Source organism: Lytechinus pictus, chromosome 10 (assembly GCF_037042905.1).
Source record: "Lytechinus pictus isolate F3 Inbred chromosome 10, Lp3.0, whole genome shotgun sequence".
NCBI classification, from domain to species: Eukaryota; Metazoa; Echinodermata; class Echinoidea; order Temnopleuroida; family Toxopneustidae; genus Lytechinus; species Lytechinus pictus.
This window is the reverse complement of record NC_087254.1, coordinates 27,151,276-27,170,647: the sequence shown is the minus strand read 5'-3', so window position 1 is coordinate 27,170,647 and position 19,372 is coordinate 27,151,276. Positions and strand designations below refer to the sequence as shown.

General features: G+C 35.5%; 1 protein-coding gene across 1 annotated transcript in view; it reads right to left on the bottom strand.

Moving 5' to 3' along the window:
- LOC129270421 (brain-specific angiogenesis inhibitor 1-associated protein 2-like protein 1) overlaps positions 1–19,372 on the bottom strand; it is a 49,917-nt gene that overhangs the window by 17,521 nt on the left and 13,024 nt on the right. The window contains exons 5-9 of the mRNA XM_064105705.1: positions 18,885–19,001; positions 17,973–18,128; positions 8,693–8,779; positions 2,169–2,264; positions 1,502–1,624 (exon numbers count right to left, since the gene is read on the bottom strand). Coding sequence (XP_063961775.1) covers positions 1,502–1,624; positions 2,169–2,264; positions 8,693–8,779; positions 17,973–18,128; positions 18,885–19,001 — 579 coding nt within the window. The remainder of the gene's footprint in view (positions 1–1,501; positions 1,625–2,168; positions 2,265–8,692; positions 8,780–17,972; positions 18,129–18,884; positions 19,002–19,372) is intronic.

The following is a 19,372-nucleotide window of genomic DNA, read 5'->3' as shown; positions in this document are numbered from 1 at the left end:
TTCAATGTTATTGTTATTCCATTTTCCCCTCATTAAATATTTATGCTCTCGCACATGCATGTACACATTTGATTATGTTTGTGACATCAAAATTGTCTTCAGACCTGATATACAACTACAGATTAATAAAACATGTAAAATATACATGTAGTATCAGTATGAATTGACAAATAGTGTATAGTTTATCAGTTTTATTGGGAAATCCTTCCTTGTCTCGCAAGTTATCCATTTTCATTGTGAAATGCAACATTTGCTATAAAATGTAGGCCTACATAATGGAGGCCAGTCAGGACTATTAGCCCTATAAGTTGCTGCCAGACCCCCCAATAAAAAAACTCAAAGAACAACAAACAACAAACAATACAAAAGAAAACAAAGAGCTCTTGAGTTTTGTCCTCATTTTTACCTTGAACTTCTAAGGACAGTTTGAAATGTAAATTTCAAACCAAGGACCTTACATTGTACATGCAGTTAAAACAATGTCTTCTTTTGTTTGATCTACAACTGTGTAAAAGTAAACAGTAGGTAGCTTTCGATTGTCTGCGACTGCAACGTATTCCTAGTTCACCGGAAGTGGTGACACAGCTCGTTCAGTATCACGTTCGTACATTGATGAAAACAGTTTCGATTTAAGACGACGTATACCCGTACCGTACCAGGCCACAGCATATACCAGCGTGATAGCGAGCGGGCCGTGGGCCGATGCTCGGCCGGAAAATCAGGCGTAGCATCACGCTACGAACCAGTGGGGCGACTGTGGGTGCAACATTTGCACTCTTGCGCAAAAAGCCGAAAAAACACAGTTGTTTGGAAATAGAACATCAGTTACCTATCGGATTTGTAAAGTCTGAAAACAGGACACACTAAATGTAATGGAAAAGCAGGTAACAAGCAGTAATTTGCAGTTTACCAGCCCTGCTGAATCAACGAAACTCAAGTGTTGATGCGGCTTCGTTCATTTTTGCTAAGCTGGGATGACGTCATCATGTACGAACAAACGCTCGTTCGAGCACTATGACACCGAACGTCAAAACCCTCAAATACGAGTCACAGATTTGGGCAGTGAACGAGAAGGCTCGTCACAGATTACTTCGCGCATGCGCAGCGCTCCCAAAATTCCTTAATCTCGTACGTTCACATGGCACGTCACAGAAAACGAAAGCTCTTTAGTATCTAACGTAGGTCAACCTACCAAGGAAAGAATCGAATAAAACCTACAAGGATTATTAATCAATATCAAACAATTGAAGAAAAAAAAATTATTCATAGAAAAAAGGAAAATAAAGAAAAATGTCTACGGATCAGCAAAGACGGTTAGACATTCTCAGAAAAGCTGGCAATAACCAGTTAAGATTAAGGCTGGCTTCTGGGAAATCCACCTTTTCAACCACAGCGCTACAAGAACTCCTCATTGATAACGAATGTACATGTATAAAGTTTCAGGAAATTTTAAACAAAGAACTTTTTTTTTTAAATTGGAGTTTGAGTTTTTGTATCATACCTCATGTTGTGGTGATTTCTTAGTCCTCTCTTCATTCTGAGCAAGCATGATATTGCGTTCATAGAGTCTTCTGGAGTTCCTCAGCTCTACCTGAAGGGGCGTCTCTAGAGGACCTGAGAAATCCTGTAAAGTAGATGAAGGAACTCAATGACAAAGATAGGCCTGTCAATGTTATTTTCAATGGCATTCCATCGTTAAGTTTGGAGTTGGTCCCGTTGGTGTGACTGCAACAAAACAATTCTATAGTTCTATCTCAATGGGTGTCTCTACAGGACTGGAGCAATACCACAGGACAGACCAAGAATATTCAAAGACAACAGAAAGACAAAATCAACAAAATGGCAGGGGAGTCATTTTCCCTCTTTCAAAGAAATATCAGATAAACACATGTTTACATATGGATGATATGAAAACAATTTCATATCGAAAGTTATAACTTTAGTGCTGCATAAATTTGCAAAAACTTTTAAACTATGAACTATTATATGTACACACAGTGTAACACATATTATTGTCCCTGTAGATTGAATTGAGCTATAGCCCCTTATGACCAAACAACAACATAACAAGGCTATTAAAAGCAGTCATATTTTTTTAATGGGATATATACATGTACATGAAAATGTATGGAGGTACACAAAAGGTACATGTATATTCTGTTACTCACAAAGCTGAGGATATCTTCACATTCTTCAGGCAGCTTGTCTGACTTGTCACATGACTCATTCCACTTGGGAAGGCGATGATGAAGAACACTCTGAGCCTGAAGACAGACATGAAGAGACATAGAAATACATAAAAAGACAGAGGAACAAGACAAAGGTAGAGAGGGAAATATATTTTTTTAAGACGAGCAGGGAGACAGGCAGAAAAAAATCAGACAAATCAGTTATCAAATATATATCAAATCGAGATACAAAAAAGATGGACAGAAAAAGATAAGAGAGAAGGAGATATAGGGCTAAAGATTGACAGACAGAAGTTGCATTTTACAAAGAGAAAGAGCAGGAGCAATATGGGATCTAGGGGCACGAAATACATATACATGTACAAGCAAAGATAAGAGAAAGAAGTCAATGAGTGAAAAGGGAACAAGATATGGAAGAGAAAGAGAGTGAGAGAGAGAGATAAACAAAAATAGAGAGAAGGGAATTCAGCAAGGAGTAAGATGAGCCTATTCAGATATATTGGAAGACAAAAAGAGTGAGAGGAAGAGAGAGAGAGAGAGAACGGGAGGGCAATACCAGATAAACAGACAGAAAAATATAGAAAGAGAAATAGGACATGAAAGAGGGAAGATAATTGAAGATTGATTCTAGAAGACAAATGGCCATAGATTAAACTTAAGTGATTTAATGTCCAGAATGTTGAAATACATAATCTCTGAACAATTCTTCCTGGAGTATCCGAGAGTTCATTTCATACACGGAAATATAAAAACATCAAATCTGTTACTGATATTCAGATTCAACACTTCAATCATAGTTGGTATCAGACTTCAAAACTGAAGTGCTTATTTTGGAAGATATATTATTATCTACAAAATAATACAGATTTAACTACTGGTTAATTTATAATCTCAGGGATAACAAATCATTTTAAATGGCAAAAGCCTATCCAAGGGTTTTCACCTACCAGTATTTTTGTGTGCTATGCTTCCTCTTTAAACATCCCTTTAATATAGATAACATCCAAACTGCGTAGACCATCATTATCTCATTTATCATTGAATGAGACAATGTAGATAGGTACTTTTAAGATTCATAGCAACCTGCTTCATTAAAGTAAATAAATGATTTCATTCTGGAACCTGTTACCTGTTGAATGAAACTGAAACCCGACGGTTGCGGTTGGGGTAAATAAGGGAGATGCCCCCCCCCCCCACAAAAAAAAACTCCTGGGCATTTCTTTTAACATGGACCATGAGATCCTACAATTTCATTTTTTTTAAAGGAATTTTTCTTCTGTTGGGCTACATGTAGATACTCTTCCTTGCTTTTAGTTTCGAAAAAAAGAAATCACCCCCCCCCCCCCCCGGATAAAAAAGCAAAACAATTCATCAATGTATTGCAGAGAAGGTGATGAGAATTCACTTCAATTATTAAAGTTTGAAGAAAAACAAGAATGTAAGTGAATCAATGGCTTGATACACATTGTTATAAAGATGATTAAAGGCCATCGCACACCTTACGACTCGACTGGTCTACGAATGGTCTGCGACTGAGCGAGGGGAGGTGAATTGCAAGGTACTCATAAGCCTCGACACAGCACACTTTACGATCCGACAACCCTGCTGTCTACAAATGAGAACATGGCACTTTATACATGTATGCACATTGCATATCATGTACGCGTCAGTATTCTGCTGTCTGATTGGCTGGAAGATGGAATAAGTTTGCAATTCAGTTGTAAGGATTCGACATGTCAAATCCTTACGATTTGTCTCTGAACGGTCTGCAACTCTCAAGTTGACAAGAGCTGTGACGTCACATTTCCCTGCACTCAGTCGCAGACCAGTCGTACACCAGTCAGGTCATAAGTAGTGCGGTGGCCTTAAGTCAATGACTATAAAGGTTTGTGCATGTCATATAATTATTGTCACATAAGTTTACAGCCTTACAACTAATATTTTGTTGGAAAACACTTTTTACATAATATTTGATACAAAGAACCAATACAAGATACCCAGTTCTTAATTCATGGGAGGTCAAAGTTAGGGGAACATTTTGCATTCAGAAAAATATGTAATCTAAAGTGAGAAAAAATATGGATCTAATCAAAACTGTAAAAATTAGCACTTTGGATATGAGTAGTATATATATTTCGTTACAGTATATAAAAAAGCAAACTGTTTTATTAACTACTAAAAACTGAAAATTAACCATCCTGACCAGGGGCCTGTTGCATGAAAGTTACTATTATGGTAACTTCCATGGAATCCTTGATTCTGATTGGCTGTTGACCACTGGATGGCAAATAATAATAGTAACTTTTATGCAACAGGTCCCAGAGCTATTTTTGACGCCATACACCTGAATATCATACATGTACAGAGATACTTCTTGTGGGATTTGTGCTGACTGGTCAAGTGGTCACAAATGCATGTCCAGTTTCAAGAAAGAAAAAATGTTAACTTCACAACTACGCCAGAAAATCAAATCTACATATTCATAGGTACACATGTTTTTAGATCTGTCCTGCAATGTGCATGTATAGACATGAATTTTTGGGCCACTTTTTACATTATTTTGTGATAATACAGCAACCTTTTCCGTGATGATAACTACAATGGGCACTTTGACTTTGATTGGCTGATGAGTCCTGTTATCATAAGACTTAAGAACTACATTGTCTGTGTTTATAATGTATGTTCTTCCATTATCAAAGCTTATTATTAGTACTTTGTAATTACTAATTAGCATTTCCTTTACCATTTTCTCAGTTTATTATTCTTCTTCAATATACTAAGAGAAAGCTATAAAGGTTGGTGCATTATTTGTGGAAATTTAAAAGGTTAAGCATTAGAGTATACATTGATGTTTATGAAAACATGGTTGTTGTGGTTTTTTTTTATTAATAAACTAAATCAAATACCCTAAATGTATTAATTGTTTTTGTAATAGCTAGAGGGCATCAATACACCTGTAGAATTACATTTCTGGTCTCACTATATTACCTAATACAATTTCGCCTGTGCAGCCCCAAAATTATGGAATCAGGGAATAATTTTCCTGGTATCGCATCGCAATTTGCTCCACATTTTTGAAAGACTGCTATGCATTAAAGTCTTTTGTATAGCATATTTTTACATAGGACTGTACATTAGTTGAGAACTTTTCTCTTATGACCAAAAATGCAATTCAAATTTGTAAATTAAAATTATTCCCTTGGAATGGTTTGCCATATATAATAAGATCCTTTCCATCAGTAGAAACGTTCAGAGTTAAGAACGTTTAGACTAAAAACCTACCTTTTCAGTTAATTCCCATACATTTTCCCCCTTCTAAATTTGTTTTCAAGCATTTCATAAGCTCTAAATTACAGTGCAGTAGAATATATGCACTTAGTTTCTGCACTATATAAACCACTATATCATCGAAATTGAAAAGATCCATGTACTGACATACCATCATAGATCTTAAGGAAAAAAATATTTGGGAAATAACATCATGAACATTCATAGCTTAACAAATAGTTTGTGCTTTTTAAAAAAGGTAATTGATTCACTCACTTTCCAAAACAGAAAGTTGCATCGCACACAAACTGAAATACTATATTATAAACAAGTGGAATGCCTCTGGCCGTCTCACCTGCATCACGCGATTCAATATAGCAGCAGTGCTGATTTTGAAAACTACTATAACTCGCACAAGATGTTCAGTGATACTTGGTTACTCTTATTTCCACGTTTTATGAACTAGACCAATACACTTATAGAGATATGATGGCAATTCAACAAATACCCCCAACGTGGCCAAAGTTCTTTGACCTTACATGACCTTTGACCTTGATCATGTGACCTGAAAATCGCACAGGATGTTCAGTGATACTTGATTACTATTATGTCCAAGTTTTATGAACTAGACCAACACACTTTCAAATTTATGGCTGTAATTCAACAAATACCCCAATTTGGCCAAAGTTCATTGACCCTAAATGACCTTTGACCTTTATCATGTGACCTGAAACTTGCACAGGATGTTCAGTAATACTTGATTACTATTATGTCCAAGTTTCATGAATCAGATCCATAAACTTTCAAAGTTATGATGGTAATTCAACAGATACCCCCAATTCGGCCAAAGTTCATTGACCCTAAATGACCTTTGACCTTGGTCATGTGATGTGAAACTCATGCAGGATGTTCAGTGATACTTGATTAACCTTATGTATAAGTTTCATGAACTAGGTCCATATATTTTCTAAGTTATGATGACATTTCAAAAACTTAACCTTAGGTTAAGATTTTGATGTTGATTCCCCCAACATGGTCTAAGTTCATTGACCCTAAATGACCTTTGACCTTGGTCATGTGACATGAAACTCAGGCAGGATGTTCAGTAATACTTGATTAACCTTATGGCCAAGTTTCATGAACTAGGTCCATATACTTTCTAAGTTATGCTGTCATTTCAAAAACTTAACCTCAGGTTAAGATTTGGTGTTGACGCCGCCGCCGTCGGAAAAGCGGCGCCTATAGTCTCACTCTGCTATGCAGGTGAGACAAAAATGATGTAGGAGTGCATAAATCATTTTCACCATTCTTAAATCTAGAAAGAGAAAGAGAATGCACCCGATCTTATACAAAAATCAGGTTTGAAGTATTTTGGTTTGAATTGTATTGTACATCAGCAACAGTAACTTGCAAGAATCTTTTGCAACTTTGATCTCTTTGTGGTTTCAATTACCAAGAAAGTGACTTTTTTCCCTTTTTTACAACTTCCTCATACAATGTGAAATGTAGAATTAGAATTCCATATTCATCATATTTCTGATTGCCTACTTGCACATACTCCCCAAAAATGCAGCCATAAACAATATCAACAATCCATTGTTGTAAGAATTGGATTATATTGGAATTTATGTAGCTAAATTCATTCCACTGATAAAACAACTTGCAATAAACATGAAATGGAAATAGAATATCTAAAGGGTTCTACAGAAGGCAACATTTAGAAAAAAAGATGCAAAATATATCAGATATTGGAAGTTGTTAGAGAGAAAAATATAAAAGGGTATACCAATCACCATAATTATAATATGAGATTGCATGTACCGTTACTACTGTATCACCATGAATATTTACATAGGAAATGAGTTAATAAGTTTAAATCTATGGAACTCAAAGCTACAATGAGTAAATGGAAAGTAGAACTAGACAGTATGTATTGTTTATGTTTCAGAAGCTAGGTTACTTTTTATCAATACAAATAAAATGGAGGAAGAAATCCTCCTTAATATTCCACTATTCTACTGGAAGGATTTGCTATTGAAACAATGAAAGCCTGCAATGTATAGGATTATAGATATGGATAAAGTTATAGTTTTATCTTTCATATTTTTTATGAAGAGCCAGATTTCAAATGGGGTAAACAATGGAAGCAAAGTATGTACACACTTTGCATGATGATGGACTATCAAAATGTATTAATTTTATCTTTTAAGACTGAAACGTAGCATACGTGTAGATCATTTTGTGAAAGTTTTCAGTGCTAAAGAGTTATTCTCTGACAGTTAATAGTTCTAATAATACTTAGAGACGGGTGCTTCTCAGCACATCAAACCTAAGTATTTCACTGATATCGTCAGAGTAGAAAACTTTCAAGGAAGGGTGCAGTGGGCCGGACCATTGCAGAATAATTGAAATCAAAGGTAACTTTATTTTCTACATGTACCTACCATGTATCAGAAGCCAACAATTAGTGGTATTTCTGCATTATTTAGGTTCCTGATCTGAAACTAATTTTTTTTAATGCTTTGGAAAGTTCTTCATGAAGAAAACCAATGGCCCAAATTCACAAACAAGGTGGTTTTGGAAACCAATGGTTGAGTCCATGGTTTATGCAGATTTCCTGTATAAATTACGCTTATTTTACCGCATAAAAATGTCTGTCCAATGCTGATGCGCGCTTTTGTCACAGTGCGCTAAATTGACGCCTGTTGTCGTGGTTATCCGCGCTATTTTATTATGAGTCCACTCTTCAGTATCTCACCATGGTAACAGGCGTCAATTTGGCGCACTGTGATAAAAGCGTGCATCTGCATTGAACATTTTTATACACATGCCTGATATGCAATAAATTAAGAATAATTTACATGTGTATACAGCAAATCTGCATACACCATGGATTCAACCATGGGCTTTCAAAACCAACCACCTTTGTGAATTCGGGCCAAAAAGATCAATTTTAAGCTGTCTTTCAGCCATTTTAGAACCAATTTCAAAAGGGCTCACAAAATGAATGGACAATTGTGTTTGCTCATTGTGACATTAGTCATTTTATAGCCCTTAATAAAAAACCGTCTTAAAATGGCAACTGTTTGGATAAGTTTTTCATACATGTATACTGCATCTATTCAGAACCAAATGAGTGCTAACTATATGTATTACAATATTAAAGCATATTAACACAGAAACCAATGGTGCATAATAGAAGAAAAGAAGAAATGTTTAGTAGACCACCACCCCACCTTGCTGAAGAAAGCAGCATTGTTTTTGATGAGAGAACAATACCTATCGACAAGGTAACAGTATCGTCTTCTCTCCTCTGTCCATGCCTGCAAGGGGGAGATAAGGAAAGGAGAAATTGATATTATACCCAGGCTTGTTACCTCATGTCCAGTATAAGCAAGAAAATGTTGATTTGAATCAATGGAAAACAATCAAACAAGCATAACGCTGAAAATTTCATCAAAATCGGATGTAAAATGAGAAAATCATGATTAGTTCTGCTTTATTACTTTTTCCAAAACAGTTTTCAACTCAGTGATATTCCAATAAGAGAGTCGATGATATCACTAACTAACTCATCATTTCTTTTTTTATTATTGTTTGCTTCTTTTTAATACCGGTACTTCAATTCCTTCAGATTTAACTTGACTGAACCACCAAAAAACAATGGTAATTCCAAATATTCAGGAAGGAATTAAACATATGTTTCACATACTTGTCTGACAATGAAAATTTAAAACTTGACATAAATTATATAACATATAGAATACAAAATAAACAGTGAGTGGGTGAGGTCATCAGTCCCCTCATTTGCATGCCAACCAAGATGAGAATACAAACCTGTTACGAAATTAATTAAGTTAAAATGTCATGACTTAATTATATTTCATCCAATTTTGATGAAATATTCAGTAGTAATCTTGTGTCTTTACATACATGTATGATTTTTCTCTGTTTACTCAAATCAATTTTGTGTTTGGATGGACTTGTCCTTTAAAAAAAAGTTCATACTGCACACAATGCACAGATAATTTGTCATTGGTATCAAGATATACCTGCACACTAATCTACCAGCATTAGTAGTGGACTGTCTGGAAGCAATAATAGAGCATTGACCTTGAGAAGACTGGGTTGTGCAGGTACATACAGTACCTGTCCTCAAGTTTTTGTAAATGTCACCGGTATAACAACTACCAATGTACCACAATTACATGTAATTGCAACACTCTTCATAGATTTTTTTTTTTTTTTTTTTTTTTTAATTCATTTCATTTATTTATTTATTCAAGTCCATTAAAATACATTGAGCATATAAAAAATATCAAAAATACACAGAAACAAGGAAACAAAGAAACATAGTAAGATACAAGTAAGATTTTTTTAAAGGCTAAGATTACATAAGGATAATTACAGTACATGCATAAAAAATGAACATGAAATGGGAAGCTGCAAAAGAACACAGCAAATGTTCTGTCGAGGCAGTCCCTATGGACAGTAAAATATAAAATTCAAGACTTGTACTGATAAAATAAACATATAATAATTAGGAAATATTTTGTTTTTTTGTTTTCTTGAGAAAAAAATATACAGTCATGTAGGTACATGTTGATGTACTACTGCTTACAATCTACATGTGTTTTCTATATAATTTCTTAGAGTAAAATAAAGCCACAAAAGTGGCAATTACATCAAGAAAAAAGCGGGTACCAGCACTCATAGGAGTATGAACTCAATATAAAGAGCACAGGGTCTAGGGAATATAAAGCTTTACTTTTAACAAACAATAAAGTATGTGTCTACATAGTGAACACTTCCTCTCTCTGTAATGTTTTTACTTTTCGTTAAAGGAGGTAATTAGAACACACATGATTGTAAGCTAGCTACGCCTGCATGAACAAAGATTAAACTGGAATAGAGAGTTTAGTGACTAACACTTTTGGGGGATTTTAATACCAAAACTGAGACATTTTGCAACTTAGGCCTACTGTATACTGGGGGCTATTGTGTACATGATATGTAATGATGTACATGTATCATGGGCTAAAATGCTCTCCGCCCTGGTTCTTTTCTTCTTTCGTTTTTTTTTTTGCATTTTACCTGAGTGGTAATAAAATGTACATGTACATGGTAATTGAACAATACAATTCATTCTACGCATATTAAATCAAATGACCTTAAAAAAATACCTACATTTCAAATCTGAATTCCTGGATAAAACAAATGAATATCATAATGACAATGAATCAAATTCTATTCTGATTTAAAGGCATAAAACCAGAGGGTAGTTGAACTGATGCAAACAGGGTTAAAGGTTATGATAGATTATGTACATGTAGTCAAGTATTTCCTTCTCCAAAGCAGAACAGTGAAATTAAACTACCTTCATCCTTCCTATTTATATCATTCTTGAACCAGTCACAATGGTTTAATTCCAAATCCTTGATCATACATATTAAATTTTAACATGGTTAGTTTGTTGACATTTGGTCAACTATCAATGGCACCATGGACATTGACTCTTCTGATTTTTAACTAGACTTGGAAGCCTAATTTGAAAGGATTTTATTCAGCTAAGTGGCACATTTTATTTTGCCCTTCCAGCCTGCCTAAATATTGGGTAGAGGGTAAATAATGTGATGAGTATCATCTAATATATTCCAATCTTGCTAAAGTGAGGTGGCCACTGAATCTTTTTCACCTATCTATCTATCTATCTATCTACTTAATATCTATCTATCAATCTATTGTATGTATTTATTTATTCATTCATTCTTTCATTCATTCATTCAATCATTCAACTCATTCAATCATTCATTCATTCATTCATTTATTTATTTATTCATTAATTTTGAATTTATTTATTCATTCAGCTTTTTTAATCTCCCTCTCTATTGTGCCATCTCTTTGTCATGTTTTCATCTAACTTTTTGGCCCTATGAGCACTTTCAAATTAAAGTGAATGGATAAATCATTTTTTTTTAGTAATCTACAGACAATGACATAAATCATAATCATTGATTAATGCCAGCATTTTAATCTACATTTTATGCAAAAAAAACATAATTCCCTTTGCTATAATAATTTTAGCTATTAAGACTTTTGTTTTCTTGGCTGTTGATAGAGGAACTGAGAAAAAGATCTAAATGTATAACATTCTAAAAATAATTCTACATCACTGATGCGGGTACTATTACATACATGTATTTCCTTGAATGAGAAAATAGATCTGATACTACACTGCTGTCTAAAAAATATCTACTGTTCAATTATGTATTGCCTGCCTCAATAACACACACACACAAAATCATCAGTTGGTGAAATGGGAAAAAAAATCATCATCCTTTTACAACATTTTTCTTGGTGGATTAAAGCATACATACAAGTAGATTTTTTTTTTCTCATTCGAGACATTGCTGCTCTTAGAATTTATTTTTTGAATCCCTCAATCATTTTGAATCCTGAAAAACAGGTCTTGTCATGAAAAAACAATTTTTTTTTTTAAATGTACCAATTGAGATTTAGCACACCGGATATTACAAGATATACATGTAGGTCTGCTAGAGGCAAATTAACAAACAATTTGAAATACATACACAGATTGATTTCTGTATATAAATCCTGTCTTAGTACTTTAAAAATACCAAACATGGTTAATAGCAAAAAAGGATTAGTAAAAATGATAAAACTTGGACTTCCATTTACACGTAGTGCTAAACTAATTTTGAGCTGTTTTCTGAGTATGTTTAATGTGTTACTTTGAATCCAAAAAATCCTTTAAAGATAAACCTGAATGCACCTTTTCACCTTGACAAGTGTAAAGTTCACAGAACTTTAATAATAACATTTTATGATTGATGCTATTCAAATCTTATCACCAGCTAAAGAGATGAGCAAATAAATACTCATTTATTGATTTAATCTTCCTATTGTTGAGCTTTTAACAGTCCTGATGATGGTATCATTCAACCTACATAATGAGTTCATAAAGGGCAAAATAAAGGATTACACGCTAACTAGAGCTTGGCTATAAAGGCAAACCATTCTTGTTCAAATGGCAGCAAGAAAAATAGTAACATTCAATTTTATGAAGTGTAGCAGATACTGTACATCCTTAAGTTTTCCCTCTAATACATTACTATCAGTCATCATTAAATTCTACGTTCTAAGGGTTAGTAGAGGCTACATCATTAGAACCTACTCATTGTGGCTGACTGTGGCTGACTCTTATGCTTTTCACACTGTACTTTTCTTCCTTAACCCCGGGAAATTGGTGGGGCTCAGCCCCACCAATTTCCCGGGGTTAAGCTTTTCACACTACGTTTTAGCAAAGTGGGCTAGCACGGTAAATAGTACGGTACTATCTGGCCCTGCAAAAAAGCACTGGTTAGCCGGCTTATACCCTTTTTACACAGGATTTTCTTAGCCCCGGACTATCGCTTACCCCGTACTATCCTTAACCACGTACTATTTTTTTTCCTTTTCACACATGCCAAATTGTTATTGCTAACCCCGGATTAGGAATGCTTGCTTTTCACACACGAAACTCACTAACCCCGGACTAGTGGTAGCTCATGAATATTCACGAGCACACTGAGGGGTCATTCGAGTCATATCCAAAATCGCGCGTGCTTTAAATACATTTGTCGATCATTCGTAGTACAAGTACTTCACTCGGAATTGTTTACCGGCTATACGATAGACCTAATTACATTATTTGCTTGATTCTCATCGCCGTGTTCGCTGTTAATGAATATTCATTATGCTTACCTCTGATTGGACAACAGGGCCGGCTCTGTTGCGGGGCATGAATGGGAGCGCTTAGCCCACTTTCGTTTTACACTAGCGATCTTAACCCCGTACTATCGCTCTTAGCACCGCAATTGCTGGGATGACCCTGCTTTTTTGCAGGGCCAAATAATCCCGTACTAAAGGTGGGGTTAGCCCACTTTGCAAAAATGCTGTGTAAAAAGAAAGTGGGCAAAGCTTAACCCCGTACTATAGGTGGGGCTAAATGGCAATTTAGCCCCACCTACATATATAGTACGGGGTTAAGGAAATTTTAGCGTGTGTAAAAAGGGTATTATTGTGGTGCTAGCACCACAATTGCGGTGCTAAGAGATGCAGTGTGAAACGAAACTGGGCTAAGGAAATGTGGGGCTAAGCAATAGCCAATCACAGAAGTCGAAATTGCACATTAATCACGCTCTGTATGGTAATATCATCAATATTCATGAGCTGTGGGATAGTCCGGGGGTAAGGCGTTAACCCCGGCTAAGCAGATAGTATGGGGTAATAAGAAAGACAGTGTGAATCCAAAAAAAAGATAGTATGGGGTTAAGGATAGTCCGGGGTTAAGGATAGTATGGGGTTAAGGAAATACAATGTGAAAAGCATATTATTGCACCTTCGATGAATCTTCATATCATGGCCCTACGCAGAAATTTTGTTCCGGGGGGGAAGGGTACATGTAGGTGGGGGCTAGAAGCGTAAAGATTTTAAAAAGAAATTTGCAAGCGACTGAGCTGGTATCCGGGTGCTTTTTCATTTTCTTAATTAAATCAAATTATTTCGTGCACACTATGGCTGAATTTTGTGATCATTTTCACTATTTAAAAAATTTGAGATTTCAAAATTTGTGGGGGAAGGGAGTACAAGTGCCATGATCTGCCCCTATTGTGTATGGCCATGAATCACATATCATGTATGGGTATGACAAATCCTGATAATTCCAAATCAATCCCCCTTCCACACACTCATTAAAATATCCTCTTGAAAAGAGTACACCCTCATTTAATATAATGTGCACAATGCTCAAACAACTGCCCATTTATTTTACTATCAAATTAACTACAGATTTATATAAAACTGGAACCATCAAACAGGTCAAACTACTTATACACGTCCATGCATTGGCAAGAACTATCGGGATTTCTGATGAAAAGGTACCTTGAAATTATCATAGGGAAGTCTATCATTATCACTTGTGGGCAGAGCAGAGATAGCCGACTTCCTCCAACAAAGGTCTATATCTCCATGGTCCATGTTGACAATACAGTGATGGTGCATTCAGACCAGGGAAATATTTGAAACCACTGCCTGTACATGTCCATTCACACCAACTAATAACTTTGCATTCATATTCATGCTTATGCCTCAAATTTTGATAATTTTTGCAGAGAAGGGCACTTTTCTATTGGGCCAGTTCTATGTATGCCCTGTATTGCAGCACAAATGGAAAAATGAAAAAAACAAAAAACAAAAAATTATCCAAAGCCAATGGGTGATTTCAAGTCTGGTGTTGACCTTTTGGTGTTGGTGTTAGGTCAATTTTTACAGGATTTTAACACCAAACATAACATGAAGATGGTCCCGAAAAGTCACTCACTAGTTGTTGAGATGTCAATCATGTGATCTGGATCAGTTTTACAAAATCTGAATGAGTTTTGGAGCTAGGGGAAGCAATCCAAATTCCAACACTAACACCAACACCAAGGCCAACACCGGACTTGAAATCACCCAATGAGAGGGCCGTTGAGGCCAATAAGAAGGACATTCATGGCCATGGCCTTTGATAGCCCCTGATCAAACCAGTGCTGTATTTATCATATTTGTACGACTATACTGTGCAGTCAGCAGCAGCATGTACATGTATTTGGAAAAGGAAAATGAAGCTGTATAAAACAAAAAAGGTGGAAAGTTTAATAAACAACTACTTTGTTGCTAAATATTTTGTGAAGAGGAAACATACCAAGACATACATGTAGGACTTTCCAAGAATGCAATATATTGGATGTGCATAATTATTCAAACATTTCTGGTTTGTGCACTGCTTTTTTGCTCTTCCCTGAAGCTGCAATATTCACTTTGTTTCATGAAAAAGTTTTGCAAAAGTTTGTGTGACCATTCTTTCATCTGAACAGGGATATTCAATACAAGATTTCATGAATGTAAATATCAGTATCACAATTACAAACATGTTTTGGTCAAACCAGTAATCTTTCAGAATGAATAGGATGGATCAGCAATGTCTTGCAAAAAAAAATTAATGATTTCCATAATGTGTAACTGGCTGTCCTGGGACCCATTTCATAAAACTTTTGCCATAAAAATGTGTAATTTTCAATGGCATAATTTTGTTTGCCAGTTTTTTTATGGCATAGGTTTTATGCAATGGGTCCCGGGTCAGATTATCTGAAGAAATTCTTCAAAACATAGCCTTAAAATGTACATGCACACCTTCATATTCCACATACATGTACAGTACAAAGATAAGTTACATTTTTTGGTCCCTACTTGTTGTTTAATAGTTACATACAATACCTTGTACATTTAAAAGAAGTGTTCATGACAGACCACTTTCGGAAACTGAGTATAATACTTAATTACAGTACAATAAAAAGAGTCAGGTATGAAAACTTGGAAAAGTAATTTACTATTTGATGTTGCAATACTTAGGCCTACAAATCTTCTCCGCAGAATAACAACCCACAGATATTTCACTTTCAGTCAACTATGATAAGTTCAACAAGCACGAGTAAAGCATATGCACAAGGGATTGCATAGTACAAACAAGGTACCCAGTTTCTGCAGAAATTAGTAATGATCATGGGGGTTTTTATAACGTATTTCAGGGCTACCTGTTAATTGAGTGTAATCCTGCTAATCCTGTCTCACGCTCCTGTAGAAGCCAGATTAACTACCAATTAACGAGGTCATGAACCTACAAATCAAGAGTAGCCTTTAATATAACATCCCCCTCCCCTGTCCCAAGATAGTTTGAATTTGCCAGAGGGATTTCCAGGCCTGTAAGGCTATACATACATGTAGAAAGAGGTTATAGGAGAAAAAAAGGCTCTGCAAGCAACTAATACTTGACCCTTTCCCATTTTACTCTAATTTTTTTCGTCCAGCAAAAATCTACCCAACGCAAAGTCACTTGCATTATTAAGCTTTGAACAGTCCAAGTGTGTCATACATGTAGCGGTAAAAAGTAACAAAAAATTAACGTGGCTATTGAAATACCTGTTGAACCCAACATGTAGGCATGTAGGTGGGTCCTTACAATTTAGGGTTAGACCTGATTGGACCACATCTTTGCCCAGCTTATAGTTTTGGTCAATAAGTTCTTACTCTGGGGAAAGAGGTCTGTTCCACATACTTTCTATTGTCAACAATCTTTCAATCATTTTGTTCCATTATCAATCTTTCATCTTTTTTTTTTCGAACAACAATATTCTTATTTTCTGCCAAAAACGTGAGAACAAAGGAAAATATCATGGTTGCCAATCTTCAACTCTAGAAATAAACCCTGAACCTTGTCCTGAAAGGATCTTTAGAAAAAAGGAAATACTTCAGATGTTTTTATATTTTCTCCACTATAAAGCAGGTACACATTCCTCTTTTATACTTTCCATATTATAGTACACAAAATATCAAGTTACTCCTCTACATTTCTTCCTATTGTTGTTGTTGAATAATCACAACTTTGAGTGTACAAGTTAAAATTAATAGAAGTAATACTACTATAGTATTCTGCTTTTGGGACATTATTTGTGTCACTGCTACATGCTTTTGGGAATGATGACTTGGGAAAAAATATGAAGAGCAGGGGCTGCGGAATGGTTTTCAAAGTGTGGGAGCTGAGCCAAAAGTGGGGGGGGGGGGGCTGACCATGCAAAAAAAATCAGAATTGTATGGTCATTTTTACATTTTTGGACATGGTTTTGGAAAATAGTGGGGGCTGAAGCCCCCCCCCCCCCCCACTTCCGCGGCCCCTGAAGAGGGGAAGATGGATAAGATATTATAATGTGTGATTTTAATTTGACATGGCAAGGCTGCACATACTGAAGTGTACAGTATAGCATACCACACGTATGCTGTACATGTGTATTTGAATAGAATTGTGCCTGTGATACATGTATGAGCATAAAGGGTTAATATAGGCCTAATTTTTCAATAAAGAAGACAATTTTTTAGAGAATACCATGCGCTAGATCTAAAACCAGACTATTTACGTAAAGCACACTCTTAAAATGCACCAACACTGGACAACAGGTACTCAGAATATGAACTCAAAAATACTAAATTATCGCAGTGACACAAACTGCATTTGGGATAATTATATTATATTGGATGGCTCAGAATGGAATACCAGAAATATTCCGAAAGTTTGGGCAAATATTCCATGAATCGCAGATGAGTGGAATATTGCCCCCCCCCCCCAAAAAAAAAAAAAAGAGGGAGAAATTTGATTTAACAAGTAATATTGATCACTATTATGGCATCATCACATCAGGATCAAATTTTCTTGTTGTAATGCGACTTACATGTAGTTCATTATGACGGCATTGAGCGTGATTGTGCTTTTCAGTGATACACTCTGATACTGCACAAGCAATTATTGATGCAGACCAAAATACACTTTTAATGTATCGCTAAAACACTCCATACAGATGATAATTTAGTATATTTGTTGTGGATACATTAAACCCAGTATAGTGCATGATAACATATTCTTACCTCTCTCAATCCATTAGATCTGAAATTGTGAAGTTGTTTGGTCAGGAGTTGAAGCTCTTCGGCCGTCCTCTGTTCTTTCTCTATGTATTTTTCACTGTGGTTCTTTTGTGTCTTCTTCTGAAGTTTCTTCACCTCAGAGCGACACTTTTCAACAGCCTAGAAAAAAGTAAAAGGGTCAATTAAGTGCTATGAAATTGATAACAATACGTAATAATCAATATGTAAAGATGAATGTATGTCTAGATCTATGGAGCCCTATGAACACCCAACAAAAAAGAAGGTCATCTGGCACATAAACATCCTTGGATAATGTACACTAAAGAAGGCAAAGCTTGTACAAAAATAGTACTTTATTACATACAGATAAAATATCACAATCACCAATCAACAACTTATTCATCTGAAGCAAGTTCCGACAGACTTTAACCACATGAATTTTCAGAAGAGTCAGAACTTCTATGTACACAGAGACACTGTACAATTATATTTGTGTCATCTCAAGTTGTCATAATGTACATGTACATGTAGTCTATAATCTAGGCAGAGGCTGCAGCTTAAATTGTCTTTGCCTTGATGAGTCTGATACTGTTAAGCAAAATATCTGCAATACGCCTAATGCAGAAGACTATGAAGAGGGAATGCGAAGTAGACACTGCCTATACACTTCCGTCTTGCGTTAATGGTTCTTGTTGTATTTTAATCGACTATGATTCCCTGCGTATTTTTGTTATGAAAAAATGCCTGCACATATTCATCAATAAAAAAACTAGCGCGAGACCAAAGTGTATAGTCTTCCGCATCAGACGCATTGCTGACGTTTCACATTTAATCAGACTCATAAAGGCAGAGACAAAAGCAACCTAGCTTTAATGGCTAGCAATAATGGTGATCTCGCCAATGTGTAGTACTCACCTCTGATTTAGCCTTGTTTTCTGATAGGTATGTTTTCTGAACCTGAAGGACATTCTTCCATTCCTGCTCTAGTTTGCCTTCTAATGGATGTAGAAGCTCTTTCCTCAATGCATGCACCTAGATCATGAAAAACAGAACATATAGACTTTGGCTGGCACAAGGGGCAGAGGGGGAAAGAAAGGTTATCATTGTTCAAAGGGACCATTTTCGCATGCATAAGAAAGATGGGTTGGAAGGCCCACTCTAGATCCATGCATGGTAGGCACAATAAAATAATGTTTTGACCATATTATAGCTCCAATTTCATTTCATTCCAAAGTGAAGATTAATTAATATGTGGCTAAGTTTTGTTGTGCAAATTTTTACAAGCACTTGAAAATAATATTTATTTTCAAATTATTAAATTCTTTTACAAGTACCGGTAGTTGAAATAACATATTTTTTAAAATTTATTTATAGTTTATAGTTTATACTTGCTAACACTTAAC